The sequence below is a fragment of the Melanerpes formicivorus genome, unplaced genomic scaffold, assembly GCF_026170545.1.
Source record: "Melanerpes formicivorus ecotype bairdi unplaced genomic scaffold, bMelFor1.0.p_v2 SCAF_63, whole genome shotgun sequence".
In the NCBI taxonomy this organism is placed as follows: Eukaryota; Metazoa; Chordata; class Aves; order Piciformes; family Picidae; genus Melanerpes; species Melanerpes formicivorus.
This window is the reverse complement of record NW_027142415.1, coordinates 4,055,160-4,072,001: the sequence shown is the minus strand read 5'-3', so window position 1 is coordinate 4,072,001 and position 16,842 is coordinate 4,055,160. Positions and strand designations below refer to the sequence as shown.

Here is a 16,842-nt window from a genome sequence, read left to right as displayed (position 1 = left end):
GGCTCCAGGGAGACCTTAGAGCAGCCTTCCAGTACCTGAAGGAGGCTACAGAAAGGATGGGGAGAGTCTGTCTGCAAAGGCCTGCAGTGACAGGACGAGGAGCAATGGCTTCAAACTACAGAAGGGCAGATTTAGATTGGATGTTAGGAACAAGTTCTTCACTATGAGGGTGGTGGAACACTACAACAGGTTGTCCAGGGAAGTGGTTGAGGCTCCTTCCCTGGAGATATTCAAGGTGAGGCTCAACGAGGCCCTGGGCAACCTGAACTAGTTGGGGATGCCCCTGCTAAGTGCAGGAGGGTCAGACTGGATGAGCTTTGGAGCTCCCTTCTGGACTGGACCATTCTATGACATCACTGCCATGGTTTACTTGTTTAGGTGGGTTGAATTGGTTGATGGGTTGGACATGATGATCTTGAAGGTCTCTTCCAACATGGTTTATTCACCAAGCTGGGGGCAGGTGTTGATCTGCTGGAGGGTAGAGAGGCTTTGCAGAGGGACCTGGACAGGCTGGACAGATGGGCAGAGTCCAAGGGCATGAGATTGAACACATCCAAGTGCCAGGTTCTGCACATTGGCCACAGCAACCCCATGCAGTGCTACAGGCTGGGGTCAGAGTGGTTGGAGAGCAGCCAGGCAGAGAGGGACCTGGGGGTACTGATTGATGGTAGGCTAAACATGAGCCTGCAGTGTGCCCAGGCAGCCAAGAAGGCCAATGGCATCCTGGCCTGCATCAAGAACAGTGTGGCCAGCAGCAGCAGGGAGGTCATTCTGCCCCTGTACACTGCACTGGTTAGGCCACACCTTGAGTCCTGTGTCCAGTTCTGGGCCCCTCAGTTTAGGAAGGAGGTTGACTTGCTGGAGCATGTCCAGAGAAGGGCAATGAAGTTAGTGAGGGGCTTGGAACACAGCCCTGTGAGGAGAGGCTGAGGCAGCTGGGGTTGCTCAGCCTGGAGAAGAGGAGACTCAGGGGTGACCTTATTGCTCTCTACAACTACCTGTAGGGAGGTTGTAGAAAGGCAGAGGTTGGTCTCTTCTCCCAGGCAGCCAGCACCAGAACAAGAGGACACAGTCTCAGGCTGCGCCAGGGGAGGTTTAGGTTGGATGTTAGGAACAAATGCTATACAGAGAGAGTGATTGCCCATTGGAATGGGCTGCCTGGGGAGGTGGTGGAGTCACCATCACTGGAGGTGTTCAAGAGGAGACTTGATGGGGTGCTTGGTGCCATGGGTTAGTTGTTTAGGTGGGTTGGATGGGCTGATGGGTTAGACTTGATGATCTTGAAGGTCTCTTCCAACCTGGTTTATTATTATATTTTTTTTCCTGCAGGCACCATCATCAGCTTTTCCTCTGAGCAGCACACAAAGCAGCTTTTCCCTCAGGTGTCACAACCACTGCAACAATGATACCACAGATCTAAGCAGCACACTTTTCATCCTTTAGACAGGCAGGTTGAGAAATGAAGACACAGGTCTTGACTCAACTGGTAAGGTGAACTGAATTTTCTCTCTCCAACTGATATTTTGTCTTAACAAACATCTAAAGCAGCAAATTGCTTTGCACTATTGCAGTCTAGAATCATTTTACTAACAAGGAAGAGCAGACTTCTATGGTGACTTCATCCTACAATTGATACTTTCTGGTTTGAGGGAAGCAGAAAGAGTAACACTCACAGAAATCCAAGTTCATTACCTTGGCTAGCTCGATCTTTAACTCTTCTTTTTCCTCCTCAGAAATCACATTGGTGAAATCAACATCAGTGACCACATCTTCATCTGCTTCATGCAAAGAATGGGTTTCCAAGAGGCCTTAAAGTAAAAGAGAGAAAAGGTCAAGACAAACATTACCCATTTTCCCAGCTCTGATGCTGACCTCCCCTAAAAATCTAAGGATGAGATGATATTAACCCACTGGGGGGAAAAAACAAGCACCACCAAGTGAAAAACAAACCCACCTTTTCCTGCTAAAGGTCAAGGGCATTCTGCTTCTCTTGGCTCCTGAAAAGCTGTTGGAAGTGTTGGATAGTAACTAGCACAAAAGCAATTTGAGATGAGTAAGCACCACTCAGTCCCAGACCAAAAAATACTCACCCTGCACCCCAGCAGTCCCTGGTGAGGCATTTCTGTCCTTCTAACAACACTGGCAAAGAAAAAAAGAAAGCTTTCTCTTCAAAATAAGAAAGCTGCTTGGTGTGGTTCACTGGTGTGAGTAGAGGGAGCTGTACACTAGCAGAGGCAGAGTATTGCTGAGCCAAGCTTGCTTGAGGAGCCCCTCTGACTGCAGAGCTTTGCAACCCTTCCACAGTGTGCAGAAGCAATTGCCAGATCCCCTGTTTGAATGTTCTAAACACTAGGGAGAGGCATATCTTGATTGTTCAATCTAAACCTCTCAAGGGTGAACAATTAAGCTGGACCTCCCGTTTCTTTCTCCTCCTGCATACCCAAGACCAGGACCAGCAGGTATGATAACCAAGATAAGCACGTGCAGAAATGTTTGTGAGCCCTGGGCCTGCCTGGCATAATCCATCCAGAGGAAACAAAACACACCCTATCTCCTCATCACTCAGCCAAGAGGAGGAGGTGTGCTGGGGTCCCAGCCATTGATAGCCTCTCATTCTTCACTGTCTGCAAAGAAAACAACACAAAACGTGGGATAACACAAAACATTCTTGCTCTCTTGGAACTGGTTTTAAAGTCCTCAATCCACTTCTGTTGTGCAAAATGTCTGGGACAGCGCTCTCCCTGTGTTCCAGAGCTATAGTGGGGTAATCAGCCACTTCAGCTGACTCCTGACATCTCTCTCCTGCTTAAACCAGGAGAGAAGTGTTCCTTTCTCAGGTCCACAGGGGCCTGTGTACTCTGGTACAGGCAGATTAGAATTTAACCTTGGCAAAGTCTGGCAGCAGGGAACAGAGGTCACAAGCAGCAAGCCTGGAGTATTCACAGAATCACCAAGGTTGGAAGAGACCTCAAAGATCATCAAGTCCAACCTGTCACCCAGCACCTCATGACTAAACCATGGCTCCAAGTGCCACGTCCAATCCCCTCTTGAACACCTCCAGGGATGGGGACTCCACCACCACCCTGGGCAGCACATTCCAATGGCAAACAACAATTCCACAGCTTGCAATCAAGTACTTCACAGCCTCATGCAGAGAGCAAAATTCCCTCCAGCTTTCTATCACTTCTTTCACCTAGAGTCCCCCACTGTACCTGGATTTCCCCCTGTATAATAGAACAGAACAGATTCGATTCATGCTTCACTGCAGAGCACAATGTGCTGAACTCAGCCTTGTTAATTACAGCCTCCCCTGAGTGGGAAGATAAAGAGCAGCAACACAGGTGCTGAGCTCCTGCCTGGCACCATGTGCAAGAACAGAGCACCACCCTTAAGCACAAACCCTTTTAAGAATCATAAAAGCATACTGCAGTAGTTGATACCTTAGCTGTTACCCAGAAAGCAGCCTGCCAGAAAAACCTAGGTTGCCAAAGTCACAACAAAAGCAAAGCACATTTATCCAGTAGGAATATTCCCAATTCACCTTTATTAACATCCCTCTACTTCCAAACACAATTGTTGTTTGGTATTTGTTTGAAGATTAATAGCCTTGCTAAGAGCATCAGGCTAAGCTTAGTCCCCAGGGTCTGGAAAGCAGTCTCTTGTTTTCTGGATGGAGGAGCAGCAGTAGAGGGCAGCTCTTGGAAACCCTGGGAAGAGTTTCTGTGTCCAGTTCTGGGCCTCTCAGTTTAAGAAGGACATCAAGACACTTGAACGTGTCCAGAGAAGGGCAACAAGGCTGAGGAGGGGCCTGGAGAGAGGAGAGGAGCACAGCCCTGTGAGGAGAGGCTGAGGGAGCTGGGGTTGCTTAGCCTGGAGAAGAGGAGGCTCAGGGGTGACCTTATTGCTCTCTACAACTACCTGAAAGGAGGCTGTAGCCAGGAGGGGATTGGTCTCTTCTCCCAGGCAACCAGCACCACAACAAGAGGACACAGCCTCAAGCTGTGTCAGGAGAAGTTTAGGCTGGAGGTGAGGAGAAAGTTCTTCACAGAGTTGTTAGCCATTGGAATGTGATGCCCAGGGAGGTGGTGGAGTCCCCATCCCTGGAGGTGTTCAAGAGGAGATTGGATGTGGCACTTGGTGCCATGGTTTAGTCATGAGGTCTGTGGTGACAGGTTGGACTCGATGATCCTCGAGGTCTCTTCCAACCTTGGTGATACTGTGATACTGCCTGTGAATCCCAGGGGCAACAGGGCTAAGCCTGGAAGCCCTTAAGGGAAGTCTGGGGGTAGATGTGAGGTGATCTTGGAGCAACTGATACTTGAGCTAAAAAAAGAAAAGGCAGATCTGTGCTCAAGGAGCAGCATTAGTTTGGGATTGTCTAGGTAAAGAGCCCAGGATTGTTGGGCAGCCTGTAGGTACAGATGGAAGACAGCACGGGCATCACCAAGGATGAGTGAGTAACACCTAACTAGACCCAAAGGTGAAGTTCAAACTTCAAGACTGAGCTGCAGTTACAACCCATTCTGAACTAGCACGTACATGTCAGACTTCTGCATGACCCTCTGAAACCTCACCCAGCACCAGACCCAATTCTTGTGCCTTGCTTCTCCTCTAAGTCCTCTAAAATCTAATCTGATCCTTCAGTCTCTGCTTGCTCAAGCCACTACCAGAGTCCTCCCTAATGGTCACTGTCCTCCCACACAGCCTTTGCTTCAGTCACCTCAGAGCTCCAGTCTGAATGTCCCTTCACCTCACTGCAGATCACAGTTTGCTTTCAGACAGTCTCAGATGTGAAACTTCCCCACATGAGCCCCGTCATGAGCAACCTTCCCTCACTCTTCCCTTGCTGTTCTCAGTCCCCATCTTTCCTTCATGATCCTTGTCTTTTCCAGCCACACCTAGCAGCTCAGCCCTGGACCTCATGTTCTGCTGCCATTCTACTCTGTTGAAGACAATTTCACCAGCATCCTCTGACCACTTAGGTCCTAGCCAGGTCTGTCAGCACAGGTTGGATGCTTCAGGTCTAGGGCTAAGTCTTTTGAATTTCTCAGTCTTTTTCCCCACTTGAGCAACAGAAACAAATCTCTTGAATCACAACTGGACAGGTCCCTTCACCAGTGTCTGGGGCTGCCCTCACAGACCACTGCTCTAATTTTCCTGCCATAGTCTTCAGTTTAGGGAATGGAGGAACAAAACCTGAAGACATTAATAAGAAGCAAAGAGGCTTCCTGAGGCAGCAGAGATTCTGACTCCTTCTGCCTGTTGAGAATGTAAACAACAATTTCTGTCCCTGTGATTTATGTCCTAGAGACTTTAGCATCCTCAATTTCAAGCAACTGCACAGCAAAGGATGTGGGCAAGCTTCCCAAGACTTTGTTCTTCTTACTCTTTATTTTTTCATGTGCCTGTGCCTGTCTGCCCTCTAATAACCACTGAGCTCTGCATTAGATTTCAAACAGAATTAGATGAAACCAGTCAGTTGGCAGAGAGGATTTAAAGTGATTTCACAGACAGAGAGAATGCTAGATGAGCTCATCAGAGAAACCAAGCAGGGAAGAAGAGTCATCCAGTTCTGGTGTCCCCAGCACAAGAAGGATGTGGAACTGCTGGAGCAAATCCAGAGGAGGCCACTAAGAAGATCAGAGGACTGGAGCACATCCCCTGTGGCCACAGCCCGAGAGAGCTGGGGCTGTTCAGCCTGGAGAAGAGCAGACTGCAGGGGGACCTTACAGCAGCCTTCCCATACTTGAAGGGGACCTGCAAGAAAGCTGGGGATGGACTTCTTACAAGGGTTTGGAATTACAGGATGAGAGAGAGGGGAGATTTAGACTGAGATTAGGAAGAAATTCTTTCCAGTGAGGGTGGTGAGACACTGTAACAGGTTGCCCAGGAGGGTTGTGGATGCCTCCCTCCTGGAGGTGTGCAAGGCCAGGCTGGATGGGACCTTGAGCAACCTGGGCTGGTGAAAGGCATCCCTGCCCATGGCAGGGGGGTTGGAACCAGACAATGTTCCTAGTGGCTTCCAACCCAAGCCATTCTGTGAGCCCATGAATCTATGAAACTTCTCATCCTTCATTCTCCATTGTCAGCTGTGGACTCCTCATTGTCTATTTCCTTTCCTCCATTTCCAGCTGGAATCAGGCTCAATCCAGACTTGGCTCTGAGCCCCATGTCCCATCACAGGCCCCTGCTCAGAGATGGATGCAAAACTCAGCTCACCTGCCTCATTATCTCTTCCAGACAGGCTTTCTTGTGGCTTAAGGTTACTGGGAAGACAACCTGAAGGTCCCTATGGCCTCATGCTCATTCCTACTGCAAATTACACTCATAATAAAAGTGCTATTCATGTGCAACACACCTATCCTTCCAAAACAGGCAGATTAGGCACTGTCTGGACATATCTTACTTCAAAAGCAAATGAAACCCAAACCCATCAAGTGTAGGGAAGCGTAGAGAAGGTATAGATCAGTGCAGAGCTGTTTGGCTTTTCCTTTAAAGAAAGTTTTAGTACCTACTGTCACAGATAATGAGATAAAATATGCAGGAAGCACGAAAAGTATGGGCTTCTCAGCCACCAGGAACTGCAAGTCATACAGAAGGAGCTAACTCAGAATGATTGAGCAGACAACCCTTTGTATTAGGATATTTATACAGCAAAAGTAGGAGGTGGATAGCTGGGGGAACACACTGAACACGATCTCCTGCAGGATTCACACGACGTGATGACAATACAGCAAGCACACAAAGAGTTGCAGGCTGCTGAGACACTTCATGGGCAGGTTGGAGTTTTCTCCCAAAGGTCATGCTAGCTGTACTAAGACTAGGAACCCAAACCCTACAGCCTGCTGTTAAATCTGATTCCATCCCACAAACTGCTTCAGCGCTGTCCCTCTGTGTATGGTTGGTATCTGAAGAGGACCTGCAGGAAGGTGTTTATTAATTAGGGTTTTCTTATGGTGTTTCTACAGATTCATAGAATGGTTTGGGTTGGAAGGGACCTTGAAGACCATCTAGTTCAACCTCCTTCCCATGGGCAGGGACACCTCCCACCAGCCCAGGTTGCTCAAGGTCTCATCCAACCTGGTTTTGAACACCTCCAAGGAGGGGGCATCCATGACCTCCCTGGGCAACTGGTTCCAGTGTCTCACCACCCTCACTATCAAGAATTTCTTCCTGATCTCCAGTCTCAATCTCCCCTCTTCCAGCTCATAGCCATTGCCCTTCACCCTGTCACTACAAGCCCTTGTCAAACTCCCCTCCCCAGCTCTCCTGTAGCCCCTTCAGGTACTGGAAGGCTGCTCAAAGGTCTCCCCAGAGCCTTCTCTTCTCTAGGCTGAACAGCCCCAACTCTCTCAGCCTGTCCCCACAAGGAAGGTGCTCTAGCCCTCTGATCATCTTTGTGGCCTCCCCTGGGTTTGTGCCAGCAGTTCCATGTCCTTCTTGTGCTGGGGGCACCAGAACTGGACATAGTACTCCTGGTGAGGTCTCACCAGAGCAGAGAAGCAGAATCCCCTCCCTGTCCTGCTGCTCTCACTGCTTTTGATGCATCCCAGCACATGGCTGCCTTCTGGGCTGCTTTCAAGCACTGCCAGCTCATGTGGAGTTTTTCACCAGCTGACACTCCCAACTCCTTCTCCTCAAGACTGCTCTCAAGATCCTCAAGACATTCATCTCAGACCCATGTTCTGAAGCATTATGTATCAGAGCAATACTTGTATGTTGACTATGCTGAAAGAAAACCCAACCCAAGCAACCAAGTCCACAAACCCCAAACAACCCATAACATAACCAAACAAGCAAAAAAACCACCTGGCTCACACTGCTGGTTGTGACACTTGCTGAATGAATCATGACAGCAAGAATTTGAGGCAAGAACACCAAATTTCTGCTCCTGGACATTTGCTGATACTCAGTTCAGGGAAATATATAATAATCCTTTGCTAGAATAGAATGGGATAGGATGGGATGAGAGGGAGGGGATGGGATGAGAGAGAGGGGATGGGATGAGAGAGAGGGGATGGGATGAGAGAGAGGGGATGGGATGAGAGAGAGGGGATGGGATGAGAGAGAGGGGATGGGATGAGAGAGAGGGGATGGGATGAGAGAGAGGGGATGGGATGGAATAGAGGGGATGGGATGGAATAGAGGGGATGGGATGGAACAGAGGGGATGGGATGGAACAGAGGGGATGGGATGGAACAGAGGGGATGGGATGGAACAGAGGGGATGGGATGGAACAGAGGGGATGGGATGGAACAGAGGGGATGGGATGGAACAGAGGGGATGGGATGGAACAGAGGGGATGGGATGAAACAGAGGGGATGGGATGAAACAGAGGGGATGGGATGAAACAGAGGGGATGGGATGAAACAGAGGGGATGGGATGAAACAGAGGGGATGGGATGAAACAGAGGGGATGGGACGAAACAGAGGGGATGGGATGAAACAGGGGATGGGATGAAACAGGATGGAATGGAAGCCCTTTTACTGCTTTGGATTTGCTTTTTGCTGGGTTTTGCTGTTGCTCCCCAATCAAGTAAAAATAGCATCCCCACCTAGTTATCTTGTGTGCATAGCAAATAATGAGAGCACATCTGGGATTATATAACCCTTCTAGCTTCTTTTGCCAGGTAACTACACAGAGCTAACAGCATTCCAAGGTGTGCAGCAGAACTGTTTCCTATTTTAACCCTGGGAGACACTTGTTTACAGATTTAGATTTGCAATTAAGTCTTCAAAGGGATGAAATGGTAAGAAGAACAAAGGAACTGTCCAGACATTGCATTAGTGTCTTTGATCGTCTTTATAGTGTAGCCTTAATGCCAGATATAAAGATTAAGGAGGGGGGAGGGGGAAAGCAGGCTAGAAGCATGCACAGTAAATAGCTAAACTGATCAGAATAAAAATGTTACATATTTAGAACTGCAAGGATTTCCAGGACCATTTTCCCACTCTGACGGATTCATGGGAGGCTCTAAGTAGGAAAATATCACAGTATCACAGTATAACTTAGGTTGGAAAGGACCTCGAGGATCATCGAGTCCAACCTATCAACACAGACCCCATGACTAGACCATGGCACCAAGTGCCACATCCAATCCCCTCTTGAACACCTCCAGGGACAATGACTCCACCACCTCCCTGGGCAGCACATTCCAATGACGAATGACTCACTCGGTGAAGAATTTCCTCCTCACCTCGAGTCTAAACCTCCCCTGGCACAGCTTGAGACTGTGTCCCCTTGTTCTGGTGCTGGTTGCCTGGGAGAAGAGACCAACCCCTTCCCGGCCACAACCACCTTTCAGGTAGTTGTAGAGGGCAATGAGGTCACCCCTGAGCCTCCTCTTCTCCAGGCTAAACAATCCCAGCTCCCTCAGCCTCTCCTCATAGGGCTTGTGCTCAAGGCCTCTCACCAGCCTTGTTGCCCTTCTCTGGACACCTTCAAGTGTTTTGGTGTCCTTCTTAAACTGAGGAGCCCAGACCTGGGCACAGTACTCAAGGTGCAGCCTAACCAAAGCAGAGTCCAGGGGCACAATGACTTCCCTGCTCCTGCTGGCCACACTATTCCTAATGCAGGCCAGGATGCCATTGGCCCTCCTGGCCACCTGGGCACACTGCTGGCTCATATTCAGGTGGCTGTCGATCAGCACCCCCATATCATCCTTTCATATCATCCCCCTAGAAAACAAACTACCTGAAGGAAGACCTTCCCTTCTGTGCTTGGCTCTAACTGTGGTCAAGTCTGAACTGTTTGAGCATAGGAATTCCCACACAGCCTTTCTGCTGAGAGGACTTCAGAACTCAGAAGGGAAGGAAGGCTGATTTTGGAGCTGTGATGTGAAAACAAAACCCAGAGGTTGGGTTTGTCTTGGTTCAGAGAAGGAAGAGCTCAGGTTGCACAGGTTGTGTAGATCAGAAGGGTAAACATTAAAGAAAGCTGCAGATTCTACTTCCTATGACCATGGAGGCTCAAACTGCCTTGCCCTGAGTATGAGGTTTAGGCTGGATATTAGGAAGAAGGTCTTCACAGAAAGAGTGATTGCCCATTGGAATAGGCTGCCAGGGGAGGTGGTGGAGTCACCATCACTGGAGGTGTTCAGGAGGAGACTTGACAGGGTGCTTGGTTGCATGGTTTAGTTGGTTGGGTGGTGTTGGATGATAGGTTGGACGTGATCATCTTGAAGGTCTCTTCCAACCTGGTCTGGTCTATTCTATCCTATCCTATCCTATCCTATCCTTGGAAGAGAGACATGGGTGGGCAAGTGTCTTTATGTCCTCTTTACTGGGCTGTAGGTTGGGGGTGGTGTCAGGTAAAGGGAAGCAGCAAAGCTTTTGGGTGTTTAAGAGCTCCAGGGTGTAGTCTGCCATCTCAGAGTAAGTGTCCCCAGTTGCCCTGGAGTAGCTCATGAGAAGACCTTACTAAGGCTCTCCATTCCATCTCTGAACCTTCACAGCTATAAGACAGATTGGCAAGTTTCCAAACAGTGGAACACTTCTATCTGAAGCTCCTGAATAAACAGCCAGTCGTAAAGTGCTATTTCTTTCCTCTGTTTTAGTGAAATAGAAAGCAATTAATCATACTTTGAGAATATCTCTTTCTCTCTCTGGGTTATTTTTCCTCTGGAAGCCATTAACACAGCTGCCAATCTACACCAGCAAAAGGACTCAATCCACATACACACAAATGACTGGCAGAAAACAGACTCCACTGCTTGACTTCCTCACTGAAAAGGTAAAGAGTTTGATAATCATCCCAGAGACAGAAGTGCAATGGAGAAAAGTGAGAAAGCAATCACACTAAAAAGTAAATGAAGTCTATAAGCAGGGGCCAAGCTTCAACCTGGGAACTGAAATTCCAAGTGAAATAATTACCTGAACCCTCCAGAAATGCAAGGCAGGACCTTGCCCATTTTGTCCAATAGAATCATAGAATTGTCAGGGTTGGAAGGGACCTCAAGGCTCAGCCAGTTCCAACCCCCCTGCCATGGGCAGGGACACCTCACACTACAGCAGGTTGCTCACAGCCACATCCAGCCTGGCTGCAAACACCTCCAGGGATGAAGCTTCCACCACCTCCCTGGGCAACCTGTGCCAGTCTCTCGCCACCCTCATGGGGAACAACTTCTTCCTAACATCCAATCTGAATCTACCCATTTCTAGTTTTCTTTCATTCCCCCCAGTCCTATCACTCCCTGACACCCTAAGAAGTCCCTCCCCAGCTTTCTTGTAGCCCCCTTCAGATACTGGAAGGCCACAATAGCTCTCTCTCTTTCTTGCCTGGGGGAGGACGGGGCAGACATTGCTTTCAAAGCTGTAGCTATGGAAATACAAAGCAACTGTTGTGAAATGTAACAGTTTAAAGGCAGCAGATCCTTCTTTCTGTTATGTCAATACTGAAAGTTAATGGCAGCATTGTACCACTTACTGTGCATTCTTTTTGCTCATTCTGTACGGCTTTCCCTGAGGTCAAGGGTAAGAAAACAATGCCACAAGTGGAAGGGCTATCATCATCTCTGGCCGAGCCCAGAGAGTGGTGGTGAATGGTGCCACAGCCAGCTGGCAGCCAGGCACCAGTGGTGTGCCCCAGGGAGCAGTGCTGGGCCCTGTGCTCTTTAACATCTTCATTGATGATCTGGATGAGGGGATTGAGTCAGTCATCAGCAAATTTGCAGATGACACCAAGTTAGGAGCAGATGTTGATCTGTTACAGGGCAGAAGGGCTCTGCAGAGGGACCTCAACCAACTACACAGATGGGCAGAGTCCAATGGGATGGCATTCAACAAATCCAAGTACCAGGTGCTGCACTTTAGCCATGGCAACCCCATGCAGAGCTACAGGCTGGGGTCAGAGTGGCTGGAGAGCAGCCAGGCAGAAAGGGACCTGGGGGTACTGATAGACAGCAGCTGAACATGAGCCAGCCATGTGCCCAGGTGGACAAGAAGGCCAATGGCATCCTGGCCTGCATCAGGAACAGTGTGGCCAGCAGGAGCAGGGAAGTCATTCTGCCCTGTGCTCAGCACTGGTTAGGCCACACCTTGAGTCCTATGTCAGTTCTGGGCCCCTCAGTTTAAGAAGGACATTGAGAGACTTGAAGGTGTCCAGAGAAGGGCAACAAGGCTGGGGAGGGGTCTGGAGCACAGCCCTGTGAGGAGAGGCTGAAGGAGCTGGGGTTGCTTAGCCTGGAGAAGAGGAGGCTCAGGGGAGACCTTCTTGCTCTCTACAACTACCTGAAGGGAGGTTGTAGCCGAGAGGGAATTGGTCTCTTCTCCCAGGCAACCAGCACCAGAACAAGAGGACACAGTCTCAAGCTGTGCCAGGGGAAGTTTAGGCTTGAGGTGAGGAGAAAGTTCTTCACAGAGAGAGTTGTTAGCCATTGGAATGTGCTGCCCAGGGAGGTGGTGGAGTCCCCATCCCTGGAGGTGTTCAAGAGGGGATTGGATGTGGCACTTGGTGCCATGGTTTAGTCATAAGGTCTGTGGTGACAGGTTGGACTTGATGATCTTTGAGGTCTCTTCCAACCTTGGTGATTCTGTGATCTCTTTCTTTAGGCAGAACAGGGGGAAAGATATTAAAATATCAAGTCATGATGGAATAATAGGGAATGAGAGAGGGGATGACACTGAGTCACAAAAGAGACTTGTTCTCTACTGAGAAGGTGCTCTAGAAACTCTAACAGACTGCAGAAATCAAATGAAGGAATAAAGCATAGATAATCAGACCACAGAAAAGGCAATGTAGGGGAAGATAAGAGCTGTGACATGGAAACACTGGCAGTCAGAGGTGGAAGTTGTCAGTCACATTTCTCAAACCCACCCTCTCAAACTAAAAATACACGAGGTGCATTTTTCTCATCTCTCACTTAGGCACCTTGGGTCCCATCAGTGGCTGTGATCCCATCAACTGCACAATTGAGCTCCACATCTGCTTCACTGAATTAGAAATAAAATCATAGGGACCTGATGGCAGGATTGAATAAACTTCCTTTCCCAAGGAAGAGGCAGTTTGTTGTACTTTCCTACAGCCAGGTGCCGGAGAACGGCGCTCGACAGCGATCTCACGGCAGCGTAATTCAACTCACAAGCCTCCTCAATTAGCTCTCCCAAAAGTACCTCTGCTGCAAGAAGTGATAACATTGTAGCTTTGGAAATCAGCTCCTCAAGCAGCTGCAATTTGTCTCCTTTAGCTCACAAAACACCTAGCTAACCAGTCTGTTGGAAGTCTAATTGTTAGATGAGCTAACTCTTGCAGCAGCCACAGCGAGGTCCTTGCTCTCCCCACAGCTCCATCCTGCCATCTCAAGATGCAAGGCAGATGTGTCACTTTTGAGCCTCTAAACTCAATAAGGGAAAGCACACAGCAAACAATTAGCATAGAATCAGGGAATGATTTGGCTTGGAAGGGACCTCCAAAAGTCATTGAGTCCAAACCCCCTGTAGTCAGCAGGGGCCCCTTCACTAGAGCAGGTTGCTCAGAGCCTTGTTGAGCCTGACCTTTAATATCTCCAGGGATGGGGCCTCAACTACTTTGCTGGGCAACCTGTTTCAGTCCTCCACCACCCTCATGGTGCACAACTTGTTCCTAATGTCCAATCTGAACCTGCTCTTCTGGAATTTCAAACCATTGTCCCTCATCCTATCACTGCAGGCATTTGGAAACAGTTCCTCTGCAGCCTTCTTGTAGCCCACCCTCAGGTACTGGAAGGCTGCTATTAGGTCTCCTTGGAGCCTTCTCTTCTCCAGGCTGAACAACCCCAGCTCCTTCAGCCTGTCCCCAGAGGGCAGCTGTTCCAGCCCCCTGATCATCTTTGTGGCCCTCCTCTGGACCTGCTCCATCAAGTCCACATCCTTTCTGTGCTGAGGGCATCAGAGCTGGATTATAACTGGGTACACAACAGATTCTTTATTCCCTTTGGGCTCAAATTCATCATTCCCATGATGAATATGAGGAAGAGGCAGTGAATCAACACACACCTGAGAGCAAGCATGTCTTGTGTCCTACACTCTTCACTTCTTCCATTGTTTTAAGCATCTCCTGCTTTGCTACACCCCCTAACCCCATCATAATGAAGACCAGCTACTTTGCATCAGTGCACTTTTGCTTTCTTAAGGGAGGGTCATCTGCCAGTGCAGACTTCCTCCAGGCTTCCCTAAACAAACCTGACCTGCTCATGGATGCATCTACCTGGGGAGGTTCTGACTGAGTTCCAGAAGAAAATGTTTCACCATGAGAACAACCAGACATGGGAACCATCTCCCAAAGGAAGCAGTGGAGTCCCCTACACTGCACAGTGCTGCCTCAGTTTGACACAGTGTTGGGCCAGCTCATTTCATCTATGCTATTATCTAGTGTGGTGGTTTGAGCCTTAACTGGGATTTAAGAGCTCAGATGGGGGCAAGGCTGAGAATACCTCCCTCACTCCCCCCCCCCCCCCTCTCTTTTCCAATAGAGAGGAAAAAAAAAAGGGGAGGAGCAAATCCACCAAGAAATAACTTGGAGTTGGCTTGGAAGTAGAGAGGTAAAGAGTTCTCTTTAAACAATATACATATGTGTCACAATAACAGGAAGGGTTCACAAGGGTAGGGAACAAGGATGGATGGGGGAAAACTATGAAATCCAAACCCAGTCCTTTGCAGAGGTGTGGATGTAGCAGGGAGGACCACGTGGCAGAGAAGCAGGGAGCCAGCAACAGTCCTCATCCAGGCAAAGGCAGGGGACAAGAGAGCTAATGGTTGCAGTGTCCTCCTTTTTCTAGCCTTGCTGGACAGGAAGAGGGAGTGGAACAGACTAACTCAGTTTCCCAGGGGGAAAACACCCTCCAGGGAGGGCAAAGCTCTCACAAGCCCTCCTCACCCTGCTTTCAGGATAGGCATAACCCATCACACCTAGTAAGGTTGCACCAGAGGATGCTTGGGGCCCCTTCCTAGCTGGCATTCTGTCATTCTATGATACGTGCAACACAACTGAATTCCCATTTAAAACCAATGACTATAAAGCTCATTTATATCAATGTTACCTGAAAGCACTGCATTTCACCAAAGACAAGGGCCATGTATTCCCTAACACAGGAAACCTGTTTAAGATACAACTCCCCCCCCCCAAACCTCTGTTTAAATGGAATTATTTGTTAAAGCAAAGACTCCCAACATGCAGCAAAGCAGCTTTAATCTGCACCACCTCCCTGCTTGCAAACAGCCTGGCAGTCACTGCTGCAGTGGGCTGCTCTCCTAAAGCTGGGTTTGGAGCCAATTCCCTGGACACAGGCCACACAAAATACTTCTCCACTGGCACAGCACCATCTAGCCAGGCCAGTTCACCTCAAAGGTCCATTTGTTTTTCCTCCAGGCTTTTGCCAGCACCCTGACCTCTGAAATGAAGCATTTATCATTTTGCTCTCCGTGTTAAGCTCCATGGCAAGGCCTTCAGAGTTTGGGGGATCATTAATTTTGTGACTTTGCCCACTCAATGTTCTGCAGCACACAAAGAAATGTGCTTGCTTGGTGAGGCTGTGGGTGGAGACATCTGGGCTTTAAGGTCCTGGATAGCTGTGAAGTTCCCATAGAAACAGGTTTCTTGGACTTTCTTTCATTGGGTTGGGTTTGAAGACAGAAGGCAGCCTCTGCAGTTGGCCCAAGTTACACGAATGACCATACTGTGGGAGGGGAGGCTATTTATCAGACCAGGAGACCCAGTGGCACTTTCAGATGCATGGTACAGCTTCTTTGAGGTCTCTGATTCACCCTCAAATGCAATCAAAACCAGCAGCTGTCACAGAATATGGTTTCTACTCCTTGAGGGCCAGCAGGGAAGATAAACCCTAAGCTCTTCTGACAGCTGCTCTGGACACAGGTAACATCAGGCCAGTTCATGGGAGATGGAAGGTGTTTATCTAAGCACATAGCATGAGCTGCTACACCCTGGAGGCTGCATCAGATCACACTCAATGGCAAGAACATGATTCAAACCTCTACCCTAATCCATACAGATCACCTAATGTGTTATCATGTTGATCATAGAATCAACAAGGTTGGAAAAGACCTCCAAGATCATCAAGTCCAACCTATCACCCAACACCTCATGACTACTAGACCATGGCACCAAGTGCCACATCCAATCCCCCCTTGAACACCTCCAGGGATGGGGACTCCACCACCTCCCTGGGCAGCACATTCCAATGGTTTATGCTAACTTCAGTGCCTTAACAAGCTCTAGGAAGAGGACACAAGCCAGTCCTTGTCTTCTCTTCACTTTTCTACTACTCTGTGTAAGGTTTTTCTGAGGAGGCTGCAGGATGGACATATCACATTTTCCTCCCCAATATAAACCAGTATACGAAGCTTGCATCTCTGCTAGTAACTTCCATCCACATCTTTGTCTCTGTTCAACTTAACTGTTAAAATATTAGCATTTCTTATCCTTCCCTGCCCTTGGTGACCATATGCAGCATCTAAGTAGGACTAGAATACTGCTGCTCCCCTTTCTGGACATGTTCATGCTATGTGCTTCTGTGCAAGCCTGGACACAGAGGAGCAGCTGATGATCACAGATGATCTGAGGGCTGGAGCACCTCTCCTATGAAGACAGGCTGAAAGAACTGGGGCTGTTCAGCTTAGCCAGAGAAAGCTCTAGGGAGACCTTAGTGATACATTTCAATATCTGAAGGGTGCCTACAGGAAGGCTGGGGAGGGACTGTTTAGATGGGCTTGTAGTAACAGGATGAGGGGCAACGGATTGAAACTGGAGCAGGGGAGATTTAGGTTGGACATTAGGAGGAAGTTCTGCACAATGAGAGTGGTGAAACACTGGGAGAGGCTGCCCAGCGATGTGGTTGAGGCCCCCCTCCC

General features: G+C 48.8%; 1 protein-coding gene across 4 annotated transcripts in view; it reads right to left on the bottom strand.

The window, feature by feature from the left end:
- TPD52L1 (TPD52 like 1) overlaps positions 1–16,842 on the bottom strand; it is a 61,588-nt gene that overhangs the window by 34,330 nt on the left and 10,416 nt on the right. For all 4 annotated transcript variants that reach the window (XR_010990305.1, XM_068162345.1, XM_068162346.1 and 1 more), the window contains exon 2: positions 1,693–1,808. Coding sequence is in view for 3 of the 4 variants with exons in the window: in XM_068162345.1 (XP_068018446.1) it covers positions 1,693–1,808 (116 nt within the window). In the remaining variant the exon portion in view is untranslated. The remainder of the gene's footprint in view (positions 1–1,692; positions 1,809–16,842) is intronic.